A 15,030-nucleotide genomic window follows, 5' to 3' on the forward strand; every position below is an offset into this window, starting at 1 on the left:
ACCCCAAGCTCATATAATGAATCAAAAACTTGTGAACGAACAACACTGTCGAACGCTTTCAAGCCTAACTGATTAGTATCATAATAATTTACATTAGTTAATATAAGGTAATAAAATATGCTCAAGTAACTTACTAATATACACGAAACAGTTATATTCCTTTAGGAATACCACAAATTAGGATCATCACCCTGCATTAAAATTGAAGTTAACTCACCCCCAAGGAAACTCTCTGGAAAAATGGAATTACAAAGCACCTCTGAAATAATTGCTGTAGATGAAAAAGTAATTCTTTAGAATGAACATTCAAATGCAAGTGTAAGTTCATAAGTTCATAAGTTTATTGATCCACATTCACAAACAAATAAATAAATTAAACAACACTTTCACGCTGGAGAAAACCTATGAAGGTTTGCGATCGCGCGAAAGTCCACGTAAGTACTTACCTATTAACTCAACTATTTACATAAGCCTTAACTATTTAATTAAAACTATTATAAATACACCAAAAATAGATAAACTATAACCTATATATATGAATAAAAATAAAATATAGATAAATAAATAAATAAATAACTGAACTATAAATACTATCAATATCAGAAGACTTAGATTTCAGTTGCTTTATCGACGCCACAATAGCATCAATTGAAATTTGAATAATATTATTTCTAGACAGTTCAGGGGTAAACACCGAGATAAAAGAAAAGAAAACAAAGCATGAATAGTAAAATATATTACAGGAAATTAGCCGGGACAGTGCTGAATCCAGGAACATTGCAATATATTATCACCATGTGAACCATCAAGTTTCGGAAAATTAACAAAACGCTTTCATTCGTTAGAACTTTTTTTGGAAATTGAGCATCAGATTCCCTAATTGATCGTCATTGGCACTTGAATGTGTTGATTGTGTCTTTGAATAAGGCCCTTTTGGAAAGATTCAAGGTGATTAGACAACGAAAACGTATTTGTTACGCATCGGCCATGAAACAGCACTTGGGGCATGAGGGTTTCTTGGCACAGGACCCGCGTCCTCTGAGTCCAAATTTACAGGGTACCCTCTAAGTTTCAAGAAATTTCAATAATCTAGAACAATATAAATCTGCGAAAAATGTTCAAGTCCGGTAACTCTTTATATTTATTTCAAGCTGTTTCATAGCTGTTTCAAGCCGATTAGGTTTCATAAACGATTTTAATGTTTCTATTATTTTGATTCATTCTGCTATATTTTTATTATTATTTCCCTCCACAATTCCATCAAAGAGTCTTTCCCAGTCTCATGATATAGCTCCAGAAAATAAGTCAAAGATGATGTAGCGCTTGTTTGAAGATTAGAGGAAAAAACATGGTTTTTCAACCGAAAGTAAAGAACAACATTGAAACTCAAAACGAACAGAAATTATTCCACATATGAAAGGATTGCCCCCCTTTTCAGTTACTCGCTCTTCACGCTAAAGTTTTGGACTTTCTTAGAGTTTTGGTTATTACTGAGCCACGTCCCTCCTTACTTACAGTTCATTACCACCAACTGTTTAACAATGGTCTGTCCCTCATCCAAGCTGTAGAATGGCCATCCTATAGACTAACAACTTCTTCGATTGTCAGCTATTTGATGTTTACTTTTTTGACAGGTCGAACTAAAAAGTGAACTTAAAGTAATTTGGAAAAATTGTTGGTCTGTAGCTTATATGGCTCATATACAGAGGGTGTAATCTGTCGTCAGGGAATAATCTAGTTTTATCTTCGTTTTATTATTTTTGAGATGTTTTGATTGGATTTATGGCTGAAAAAAATCTAGCAAAAAAAATGTGTTTGATGAAAGCGAAGAGAAGTTTAAAACAAACAGAAATTGATCTGTATATGAGGGTGCTACCCCTTCCTCGACCCTTGCTCTTTACGCTTAAGTTTGACTTTATGTCCTCATTCTTTAGGAAATATATATAGAACACAAGGGCAGTTGATTTTGAATGAGAAATATTTTTAAAGAGTTTTAAGACTTTGGGGTAAAGAGTGAGGATTGAGGAAGGGTCAGCCCCCCTAAAATACAAAATTGTTTCAATTCGTTTTAAGTTCCAATGTTACGTCTTAATTTAAGCTGAAAAAAACTTGTTTGTTATTAAAAATAGGTAGGGCCAACTTCGCTTTTTACTTAAACAGTGGCATTACGGTGCCTATGATCAGTTCACTTTACTAATATGTGTTCTCTTGCATTTGCCTTTCGATTCAGCTTATTATTTTTAAAGGCTAATCTCAATAAGTCAGATAGTGACTACAAATGAGCTTATTATCGCATACACACTTTATCGTTTGGAGGGCAGCAGACATTATTAGTGGGACATTAATAACAAGCCGCAATTTTTTCAAGTCCCGTGTTTTTTTTCCAGCCTTTATCTGTGAAACATCTGTCTGACGTCATAAAAGAGAAGAATACTGAGCATTGGCTTCCTTTAAATTCTGAGCTAAGTTCCCTCGGCAGTATTTTGCCTGTTGTCATGGAAACCTGAAGTAATTTGCAGAGTTGCCACCTAGGGAGACTAATCTTGTTGAAATGATACTTTTCAGGGAACCTATAATTTTATTTTTAGCGGTAATGACGTTTATTCGTTCAAATTATTGTTTTAAAAGAATTTATCTATTATAAATTATATAGATAAATATATAGCTAATAGATTTGAAATCTGAAGGAAACACTGATGAGCTATAAAGACAATGCCACCAGATAGAAAGATTTTTTAGCCGGTTCTGGGGAACTCTTTACAAAATTCTACTGGAAACTCTGGCCAATTGCCCTGCGCATTAAGAAGACTAAGTCTCTCAAGACTAGTCCCTCAAAATCAGTTTGATTAAAAAATATAGAACTGCTGGATATTTTTTCAAATAGGTTCACGTGATTAACACCTGTTAAATGTGATGCTAAGTAGTGGCCTGAGTGAAGTGGAGTGCAATAAGAAACATGACGAAAACGGATTTGATACCTGATTTATCTCACTTAACTGAGGATGAAAGGAGAATCATTGAATCAGTGATGATGAGACAGAAGGAGGAAGAACAGAAAGAGACAGAAATAATGAAGTAGGTTGTTTGGCCTTTAATTTCGAGGACTCGGTATTAAAACCATCCATTCATCTTTTTCTTCCCGTGAGAAAAGTTTTTATATTTGCATGGTCAGGTGGAAAATGAGTTAAGAACACTGACCTTTTTCGTCTTGTATCGAAAAAAAATTGAATTAGTTTCTTTTTCTTAAGACCTCTGGAATACATACAACCCAGGATATAGACTAGGCTATATGTATAATTGCAAAATCCTGATTTTTTTTTTTATTTGAGACGAACCCAGAGAAATCCCAAGGGCATCAGTGTCATTGGAACTCTCAAACTTGTAAATTTACTTTGAGGCTCTACTCCAAGGCACTCCAAAATCGCAATATGTCGTAATTCCATGAAAATAAGCCCTGTGGTACTTATTAAAGTCGAAAACTGTTTTGTAGAATAATAAGCGAATATTATAGGGTTGGCCTCAATTACTTAACTTAAGGTAGCCCAGTTGAGTAAAAGAAGCCCCGCTGTGCTTGATAAAAAAAACAGAAAAAAAAAACGGGCAGAAGTTGCCCTTACGAGAAATCCAAGTCATCAGAAAATCGTAATTGACATAAAACTGGAGAAATTTTAGAAAAATCGTTGACTCGCGCCATCTAAAACCTGCACAAAATGTGACGAAAAGTGCGCATAATTGCTTCCTTATAAAAACAGATGTAAGTTCCTGATTGGATTTAAATAAGCAATGAATTTAAGTCTTAAACCAAGAAAAATGCCATTAAATATGATTGGGGTTGTCACAGTCCTTAACCCTTTTGCTTTTTACGCTTAACTTTACACTCTCCTATGTTGTTGCTGTTGCATTGCTCCACGAAAAAACGCTCTTCTCCACATTTGCTCTATACAGTAAATGTAGCAGTTCCAATTTGCAATTTTAAGATAATGAAAAACTTGACTTATTTATTACATTCCCTATGCTTTCAGTAAATCGCAAGATAAAACACTCTAGCGCAAAGAGTGGGTGGGTGGATAGTAAACCTTATATATTAATGTGATTGATGTTTTTTTAAAGCTTCTAAATTCGCTCTTTACTTTTCTTTGAATTTTTTTTTAATAATATCAAATTTCTTTTGCTTCTATTTTTTTATAGCAAGGCAATATAAATAAACAATAAAGTCTAAACCAAACATACCCTGGCCAAAACTGGCCAAAAATGGCTGCTTTGCAGGCCAAAATGGCGAAGAACGGTAGTTTTTTTATCCAGAAGAAAGTTACAATACCATTGTGCTATGGATACAGCTTGATCTCTCTTTTAATTAAAATAAAGCTGAAAATATTTTATAATTTCTTAGAATGAGCATTCTCATTTTTTATGACCACCGACTCGATATATTTAATTCTAAAACAAAAAAAATGTATACCCTAAAAAGGTTTTTGCGGGTTGAAGGATCTTAATTGCCAAAGGTGGAAATTCTGAATATGGTTTACCTCCTTTTTAAATGGCAGTTTTACTTCCTACAATCTTGATCCTGGGGTTATGTTCCCTATCCTTCTTTGCTGTTCAACATAAGAATATAGCATTATATGTGTAAAATCTTGTTTGCAGTATGAGAGGACCATTTCAAGCAAAGGAAGGTTAGGGGGTAGTTCCCCTCACCAGTCGTCGTTCTCCAGATTGATCAGAAGGATTTCTCAAGCAAATTTGGAAAGCTTGGACCTTAGACTATACCATTTGAGGCTCTCCGCAAAGTTATCCAACGACCCCCCCCCCCCTAACAACTGTGCAACACAGTGTATAAGTTATATGATACTGTATATAAATCCGAGAATATCTCCAAAGAAGCTTTCAAAAGAAGCTTTAAAGTTGTTTTCTATAATAATTCTTCATTTTATAGCCCTTATATATGTTTATAGATAGAATGTGCCACCCTGCTGCCTTGCGTCATATGAACCATGGACGTTATGTATTAGCGCTTTCTACAGTTTTAAACTAATTGGCTCCCTAAAAACTTTTGATGAACAACAGTTCAGCCCTGTAAGGTCCAGAATCTGTGATTTGTGGCACAGAATGTTCTAAAATGGCACCTCAATGTGACGCGATCTCTATCGTCGATTAAAGGGACGATAAAACTCAAAATCCCTGTTCCATTGAGACGTCCTGACGAAGAATAAAGGTTTTCTGTAATTGGGGAATAGACAAACGATAGTTACCTAGCCCAGGTGAAACCAAAAAAGAAAAGAAAACAAATTAACCAATACGAAATTTCACGGACGCAATATTTAGCTTTGTACACTCAACACAGCAACAAAATTTGATATGAGCCAATTTCATTACCATACCCATGCAAGAAACATGGGTTCTAGACCCGGGTTCCCCAATATACCTTGAGATTTTATTGATTTGCCCAAAATTCCTCCAGTTTTTCGCTTAATTCTGTCTTTTTTTAAATTCGAGAATCCTTCTGCCTTAATTTGGTTTGACTAGTTAATTCCAATTCATTCTTCTACATGGAGGATTCGGGAAACTTTTATCCCAGCATTGGCCAAGTGCGTAGATCAATTTGAAAGTTTCGAGTTTAATAATACATCCTTCGTGTTTTCAGATCATTCCCAACTGCAATAATTTTCTGAGACCCGAGCCTGAAACACGTCTCACCCATTCAAAAACGTTGAGCTGGTGAAAACATAAAGTTAAAAAAGAAAAACAATTTGTAGCTATACCCCAAAGCCCATTTTGTCTATATAGCTTTAATACAAAATGGGATAGTTTGTTAAATTGGGCAGATAGAAACTTAATGTTCAGTATAGTTTGGCTAGTCGAGTCTGATTGCAATACAACCACTGAATTTGCAAAACAGTCTCTTTTTAATTCCCGAGCTACGGCCTAATCATACCTGGCCATAAAAAGGCCGATTCTTAGGAATAATTTCTTTTTTCCGTCACGCTTGTGTTTCAGAAGTGGAAAATTAAAATGGCAAGTAATGGGTTTGAAAAGCTTCTACTAACACCATTTTGTTCCCCGCAACCACAATGTTCCCAACTATGTTTTCACAATTGAAAAAGGTTTGGAAGAATGGGAAGACAAGTCTTTCGGTACTTAAGTATTAAACATACTCTTTTATATAACACAATGAAGCCAGTCACAAAAAAAAAACACTAAAGACGGGTTAATTCAAGAGACCGCTATAGAGTCATGCAATGCAAAGTGTGGTTTTCATTACATATGCAATATTTAAACTGTTTTTTTTTGGGGTTTAGGGGGAGAGAGAGGTACCTAAATTAAGTTAGATTATGTATTTAATATATGGTATGCTTTACACCCCACCCCTCCCCCTAATGTGCAAATATATAGCCCAAATCTGTCTCTAAAATATTATGTATTCATCCTATTTTATTTTACTTCATTAGCGTTAACCAAACATGACTTCTTCAGCAGTATATAAAAGAGTACGTTTAATACTCAAGTGCCAGTCTTTCTACTCCAACAAAGTTCAACCATAATTAGAAAATTGGAAGCTACATTGATGATTGTAGTCAAATAAAGTTCTGAAACATGGCGCTACGAAAGACCGAGGAGGATTTACCAGATGTTTTCCATCAGTTGATTCGATCAGCTGATCAAAAAATAATGTTCTATCCCACTTTTTAGGGCTTTAATGAGAGAAAGGTTGAGATGGCTAAGGCACGTTCTGGGGACGAAGAATGACAAATTGCCAAAGCTGGCCCTTTTCGGCCAACCATTTAGGGTCAAATAAAAAGCAGGTTTCTTTGAATTGAGTGGGGGAGTTTGTAAGGAAGGGTTTAAGGGAAATTAAAACTTTTTGGGAGGTTTGAAAGAGGGAGGCTTTAAATAGCTTAGAAAGAAGGAGGAGCATGCAAAGCTGTGTTGGCCTCGGGTGGCTTGATGCTCTATGACCTGTTAGTAGTAGTGAAAGTAATATTCTACTAATAGTATGGGCTTGTAGCTTTTGCCGAATTCTTGTTACAAATTTAAAAAAAAACTGCTGTTCCAAGTCTTCCATCTTTTTAGTTTAAAAAAATTATGCCTTATTTCTTGACTCTGAATGGCTATCGTAATAAATAAGTAAGGAGCGACCCGGCTCAATGGTAACCGAAAGTCTAAAAAACAGAATTTGATACCAATAGATACATCAAAAGTATCAGATTTTAATTGTGATTTCAAATATATAAGTTTCATCAAGTTTAATCTTACCCATCAAAAGTTACGTGCCTGAGAAAATTTGGCTTATTTTCGAAAAAAGGGGAAAAGATCCCCTAAAACTTATACAACCTTAATGAAAATCACACCATCATATTCAGCGTATCAGATAACCCTACAGTAGAGGTTTCAAGCTCCTATCTACAAAAATATGGAATTTTTCATTTTTTTACAGAAGAAAGATCACGGATGTGTGTTTATTTGTTCTTTTTTTTTTCCCAGGGGTAATCGTATTGACCCAGTGGTCCTAGAATATCGTGAGAGGGCTCATTCGAACGGAAATTAAATGTTCTAGTGCTCTTTTTAACTAACCAAAAATTGGGGGGGGCAACTTGGCCCCCTTCCACGCTCATTTTTTCCCAAAGTCACCCGATCGAAATTTTGAGATAACAATTCAGTTCAGCATACTCAAAAATATAATTAATTTGTCTTTCAGGATTCCTCAAGCCCAAACTGGCCCCGGGGAAAGCGCTGCAGTTATAAACTTTGCCCAGTATTTCCAAAAAACGTTGGTTATTAGCGTATACAGGCGTTTTCAGGAGGATTTTTTTATAGTGAGGGGTCGGGTTTAGAGTAGGGGATACCTGTGAGGATCTTTCCATGGAGGATATTTCCTTGAGGGAAGGGACATTTCTATGAAGGGGGTGCCAGACTTCCCAGCATTATTTAAAAACGATCAGAAATTAAATAAAAAACCAAGTTTTTTTGAACTGAAAATAAGAAGCAACATTAAAACTTAAAATTAGCAGAAATTATTACGTATATGAGGGGGTTCGCCCTCTAGTCAATACCTCGCTCTTTACGCTACAGTTTTTTTTAGTACTTTCAAAAGAGCCATCTATTCTAATTAGTTTTAAGTTTGTATAATATTTTTTTTTTGTGGTTTGGTTTCAAATATATATTTGGAATTTGGCTTATTTTATTGGAGTGTCCTACATCCTTTTTTTTTGGGGGGGGGGGTGTCTCATAAAATCGCGTTTTGTTTGGGTCTTTAATTATTGTTTTTTTTTATCTCTCTTTTTTTGTTTTGTTTTGTGTGTGTGTGTGTGTTGAGTCTTTGAAAGGTTGAAATGCAATGCATTATATTGAAAATACTTGTATTTGTTTCATTTTTGTTTCTCCCCTGTTTTTTCCAGGCCATAGAGCCTTACGGGGGAGTTTATATTGAAGTGTATTTTGTTGTGTTTATTAATTGAATAAATTGATTGATTGATTGATTGATTAATTAACCGGCGTTTGTAATTCAGGGGTTTGTGATTCGGACAAAATTCGAACCTTAGCGTAAAGAGCGAAGCATTATCTAGGGAGCGAACTCCCTAATATACGTAATAAAAACATACGAATATAAAAAAATTTTACGTAAGTTAATTCGTAAGTTACGTCAGAACAAAATTTTGAGAAAGCCAATTAGCCAAAAAAAAAGGAAATTAATATAAAAATTTCGTTTTAATTATTCATGTAAAATGAGCCAAAATAAAAGCTGTGTTAATTCAAATATGTCCAGAAATTAGCTAGAAAGTTTTTTTTAACTAAAATATGTAGCGAAAATAAATTATTCCGTATATGAAAGGGGCTTCACCCTCCTCAACGCCTCGCACTTTACGTAAGAGTTTTTTTTTTTTTTTTTAAATAAAGTTGTGAGACAGAGTTAAACTTTAGAGTAAAGAGCGAGATGTTTTGGAGGGGAAAGCCCCTTTCATATACGGAATAATTTCTGTTTGTTTTAAGTTTTAATGATGCTTCTTACTTTGAGTTAAAAAAAACTTGTTTTTTTTAGTTAATCTTTGAAAGAAACAATATTCAGCTTGTAAAATTTCGAACGGCAGACATAATTAGCACTGTAGTCGTCTGTAATTTTGATTGTGACCTGGGCATAACTTGGAGGGTGCCATTTCTCAGGAGGGAAATCCACCAAATTCATTGTTGCAACGCAATTCAAGAAGGGAATTTCGAAAATGCCAGATTGATGAAAATTCCTTTATTGACATAAAGGTTTATTCTTTTAAGTAAAAAAAAGTTACACCTTTTATGTCAGGAAAAATTACGTAACGCTGTTAGGCAACATAACCGAGCAAAAAATAACAAGACGTCAAATACAATCGTAAAAGAACATCATTAAATAAAACTGAATTACCGCGGTTTGAATAGTCTAATAAAAAGACTAATTAAAAAAGGTTAAGGAAAAAACTCAAAGTAAGGAGGGAAAGACGTAGAAGTTGAAGGATATTTAAGGAAGTATTTGGTAAATTTGTTATTTTTACTGCTATTAGGTTGACGGGGTACAGGCATGTACGTAATAATTTATGTCGGAAGGGGACTTGATGCTGATGAGAAAAGGTAAATTATATGAAAAACGTCAAACATAGCTGGGGAAATCTTGAGACTCTGGGAGGAGAACAGGCCTTTGTGTGTATGCCTGATGCTGTACTTCATATTATATTCTTAGCAACAGTGCCATCAAAGTCACTTTGTATAGAATAGGTGGTTGCAGAAACTCAGCAGGGAGCTCATTCAAGTGGAAATTGAACATTCTGGGACCTTTTTAAGGAGTTAAAGTGATTAAGCGGCAGGCATTTTCCCTCCCGTGCTTTTTTTGTACTACCCGCCTTCCCTGCGACCACCAATAATCGAAATTTAGAGACAGCCATTTGTTTAAAATAGTCAAAAAGTCCAACCAATATGTCTCTGAAGATGGCTTTATCCCCAGAGCCCTTGGGGTAAGAACCATGATTCATGCAAATTTCTAAATGTTTTAGAAGTAGGTTTCGTAGTGAAAAAGTGGGAGAGGGAAATTTTGGTCTTGGGTGTCAATTACTTTTTACTTTTTTTTTACTTTATTACTTTATTAATAAACACGATTATAACACTTCACAATTTACAACTACTGCACTAATGAAAAAACCTAAGTTTTGCTGACGTGCAGTAAAACGGCTAGCCATTTACAAAACACACGAACAAACAACAACTAAATAAACTAAAAAATGGGGGAAAAAAGCAAACCAAACTCCTTCACATTATCAAATCCAAATTAACTTCTGTCTCCCGACCTCCCTACCCCAGGACCTCCCATACACCCCTTCCTCCCTAACATATCCTACCATCAATTAGTTCGAAACTTTCAGGAATCGTTCTCTGGGTCAAAAAAGCCATACATTATTTTATGGGGACGAAGAGGGTATAAAGGGCCGGAAGAAGGCCAAAACAATTTATATCCCTGATTTTTCTAAACTTCTAGCAGTATGTCCATAGACAAAAGGAACCGAATGTTAAAAAAAAAATCGGGTCACCCTTCCCCACACAAGAAATGGGGTCCAATATAGGACCAAAACATTGTTTTCCCGATCGGCTTAAAACTTTACCAACATATAAACGTCACAAGAAGGGGCGCAGTCTATGTGAAAACATAATCTTACATATCTTCTAACCTATTTACTAACTTAGTAATCTTCTTACTTAGTAACTTATTTCCAACCTCAAAACTACCATATTTAAGAAACGCACTAACCACACTATTAGCACCTGGGTCTTATTGTTTTTTAATCCTTTTAGTACTGTCACTGATTCTTCCTCGCAAAATAAATCTTCCTTCCCGTCCAAGGTATCACATTTTTTTTAAATTTCCTCTATACATTTTTACTCTAACTCTTTCCCGGTTTAGCACATTTTCAACATGTTCTGCCCAATTCTGTTTAACTCTTTCCTAATACTAATCGTGGCCTCGTTTTTATCTTTAACAGGGACAAACCCAGATTGACTACTCCCTCTCCATTTATTAACATGCCAGTGCAACATTTTACTATTTATGCCGTCTAGATGCATCTTCCAGATCCCCGGCAGTTATATCCATGGCCTCAACTCCACGTCTCCTTAGTTCATATTTTAATGCTTACTCCACTTTTTTTTTCATTCCTCTTATTTTCATATGATCTATCACTAAGATAATTCTGGTGTAAGCCCCTTCTCTTCTCTCTATTCAACATAGATCGTTTTCAATAGTATTCCTAGTGCGTTAACAAATTTCTTCCCTAAGACACCATCAGCAACTTCACGAAATATTTTCCTAAAATTATTCCTTCCATCTTCTACATTGCCAAAGTTTAAAATCTCCAGTTGAGCATTCAACTGCTCCAGTAAAGTTTCTCTCAGATTGTCACCCTAAACTCCAGGGTCTGGAGTCTACCAGCGTCATAGCTTCCAGAATGGTAGTCTTTCAAAAATTTTAGCTTTAAATTAACCCTAGACACTACTAGACGGTGATCTTTACGTATTAACATCAATAACGGCACTCTTATATACCATAGTATCTTATATTGATCATGCCAGTATTACAACAACATAATCAATAAGGATTGGTGTCTTACCATCATGTGGATATCATGTTAAAATATGAGCCGTTTTATGACAAAATGCTGAATTGGTTATAACTAGACTATTATGCCTATAAAATTTCAGCAGTCTATAGCCATTAGCCTACTGTTTTCTTTTCTTAACCTAAATTTACCTAGGTTAGGATACCATTTATCCCTCTGGGATCCTGTCTATTTGTTCTTATAACTGTAATTAAAATTCATATGCGTCACTTCTATCTCCGTCAGTCAGTTCTATTATATACACTATTATGGGTGATACTCTGCCCTTTTAAGTCATTAAATAAAAAAAACAAGTTTTTTTTTTAACTGAAAGTAAAGAACGACGTTAAAACTTAAAACGAACAGAAATTATTGCGTATATGAAAGGGGCTGTCCCCTCCTAAACGCCTTGCTCTTTACGCTAAATTTTTTTATTGTTTAAAAAAATAGAGTTGTGAGAAAGTCAAACTTTACCGTAAAGAGCGAGGCGTTGAGGAGGGGACAGCCCCTTTCATATACGGAATAATTTCGACTCGTCTTAAGTTTTAACGTCGTTCCTTACTTTCAGTTAAAAAAAACTTGTTTTTTTTTATTTAATTTTTGAACCTTTTTGAATTAATGCAGCATTTGATTTTGGCTCACCGTAAATGAATAATTAAAACAAAATTTGCATATTGATTTTACTTTTATTTGGTTAAATGGCTTTCTCGAAACTTGTTTAATTTTACTTGCGAACGTTTTAATTAGTAATAAATATACATAACTTACGAATTAACTTACGTAATGAACTTCTATATTCATAGATTTTTAATATGTATATTAGGGGGTTCGCCCCCTAGTCAATACCTTGCTCTTTAAGCTAAGGTTCGAATTGTTTTCCAATTCTTTAAAAATGACCCCTTAATCACAAAGGCCGTTAATTAGAATAAATAGCTCTTATGAAAGTATTAAAAAATCTTTGGCTTAAAGAGAGAGGTATTGACTAGGGGGTGAACCCAATCATATACGTAATATTTTCTGTTCGTTTTAAGTTTTGATGTTGCTCCTTACTTTCAGTTGAAAAACTTGTTTCCTTTTATTTAATTTCTGATCTTTTTCTTTAATAATGATGAGAAATCCGGCGCCCCCTTCATAGCAATGTTCCTTCCCCCATGAAAACTTCCTTCATGGAAAGATCCTCCCATAAAACCCCCGACCCCACCTACCCCCCCCCCCCCACCCACCAGAAAAAATCTCCACTGAAAACGTCTGTATACTTCCCAATAACCAATACTTTATGTTAACATTGGTTAAAGTTCATAACTTTTAGCCCTCCCTTCTGGGACTTCGGGGGATTAAGTCATCCTGAAAGACATAGTTATCATATTTTCGACCATGTTGAACAAAATGGCTATCTCAAAATTTTGATCGGGTGACTTTGGGAAAAAAATTAGTGTGTGAGGGGGCCTAGTTGCCCTCCATTTTATTGGTCACTTAAAAATGGCACTAGAACTTTCAATTTCCGTTCCAGTGAGCCCTCCCACGATATTTTAGGACCACTGGGTCGATACGATCACCCCTGGAAAAAAAAACAAAAAAAAACAACAAATTAACACGCATCCGTGATCTTTCTTCTGGCAAGAAATACAAAATTCCACATTTTTGTAGATAGGTGCTTGAAGCCTCTACAATAGGGTTCTCTTATACGCTGAATATGATGGTGTGATTTTCATTAAGGTTCTATAACTTTTAAGGGGTCTTTCCCCCTGTTTTCTAAAATCAGCCAAAATTTTTGAAGCACGTAAATTTTGATGGTTAATGCTAAAGTTGATTAAACTTATATATTTGAAATCAACATAAAAATCTTATTCTTTTAATGTATCTATTGGTATCAAAATTCCATTTTTTAGAGTTTTGGTTACTATTGAGCCGGGTCGCTCCTTACTTACAATTTGTTACCACGAACTGTGTGATAAAATGAGCGATTAGCATTTTATTATTAATACCTTCCCAACCTAAACAGAACTTAGCAGCTTCCATATTTATCACGAGCCCTAATCCCTGTCTTTGTACCCCATCCTTCCTACCTGAGTACATAAGTCCTACATCACCTAGTTTCATGTTTCCTACCCCCTGAGATATGAGTTTCTGGAACTCCTAGTAAGTCCAGGTCGATATAACTATATAATTTGAAAACCCGCGACAAATTCAGCAGGGGTTAGTTCGGCCCTGGATCCCTAAAAGTATCAACTAGGATTTTGATTTTTATTCATTATCAAGTTTCTTTAAGATTGAATAACTTCTCTTGGTGGATTTTCTGACGTCGACAAAAGTTTCGAGACCCCTTCCCCTATAATGTGTCATATTCGGACCCCAAGAATCTACAATATGGAAAGAGTTCTGACTTTGCGTAAAATTACGTTAAAATCTAACAACATTTGCTGTTTTGATTCTGTTACTACGAGAATTCCCTCCCCTAATACCCAGAGGTAGAATCAACTCTGGACCCCCACAAAAGTACAGGTAGAACACTAGCTTTTCTTTCATAAGTTTTATTTTTGTCTGGCAACCTTTTTTAGTGAAATAATGATAGCAAGAATCGATCGACCCTTCCATTAACAAGGACTGGATCAGGTATAGACCCAAGAAAGGCAAAGCAGGACAATTAGCCTGCTCTTTATTTTCAGCAATTTTGGCGGAGATACGGTAGCTCAATCGATAGATGTTCCTAAGACAAGTATTTAGGGACCCCTCCCTTTGCAGAGATCGGATCGTACCCACCCTTGAATATCACACATAGAACACGCACTCTTGCTCCCAAAACACATTTTTGGGACCCCAACCCTTTTTCTGGTAGATGTGTTGATGATAACAGTATAGGAACCCTCTTTCCCTGTGCTTTACAGAAGGCAGAGTGAACCCGGAATACCAAAAGCACAATTATAAAAATAAATCCTATTATCCACTGAGTCTGGTTGATATCTGACCACCCCTTCTGAAAGATGTCTTGACTACTAGAGATTACACTCACCCCTCAGTAGTAATCAAGGTTATACTTTGCGTCCTTTATGTTCCTTCCTATGCTATTCTGGGCCTTTACGTTCCTTCCTATGCTATTCTGGGCCTTTACGTTCCCTCCTGTGATATTTTGGGCCTTTACGTTCCCTCCTGTGCTATTCTGGGCCTTTACGTTCCCTACTATGCTATTCTGGGCATTAACGTTCCTTCCTATGCTATTCTGGGCCTTTATGTTCCTTCCTATGCTATTCTGAGCCTTTATGTTCCTTCCTATGCTATTCTGGGCCTTTATGCTCCTTCCAGTGCTATTCTGGGTCTTTATGTTCCTTCCTATGCTATTCTGGGCCTTTATGTTCCTTCCTATGCTATTCTGGGCCTTTATGTTCCTTCCTATTCTATTTGGGGCCTTTATGTTCCTTCCGGTGTT

At 35.6% G+C, this 15,030-nt stretch overlaps 1 protein-coding gene across 1 annotated transcript in view; it reads left to right on the forward strand.

Annotated features, from left to right (window-relative positions):
• Window positions 1-2,520: 2,520 nt before the first annotated feature.
• Window positions 2,521-15,030, forward strand: part of Rim (Rab3 interacting molecule) — a 555,972-nt gene continuing 543,462 nt past the window's right edge. Inside the window, exon 1 of the mRNA XM_089102610.1 lies at window positions 2,521-3,075. Coding sequence (XP_088958736.1) covers window positions 2,957-3,075 — 119 coding nt within the window. The 5' untranslated portion in view covers window positions 2,521-2,956. The remainder of the gene's footprint in view (window positions 3,076-15,030) is intronic.

The sequence above is a fragment of the Artemia sp. Qi Xiang Cuo genome, chromosome 16 (assembly GCF_049724085.1).
Source record: "Artemia sp. Qi Xiang Cuo chromosome 16, ASM4972408v1, whole genome shotgun sequence".
NCBI lineage: Eukaryota > Metazoa > Arthropoda > Branchiopoda > Anostraca > Artemiidae > Artemia > Artemia sp. Qi Xiang Cuo.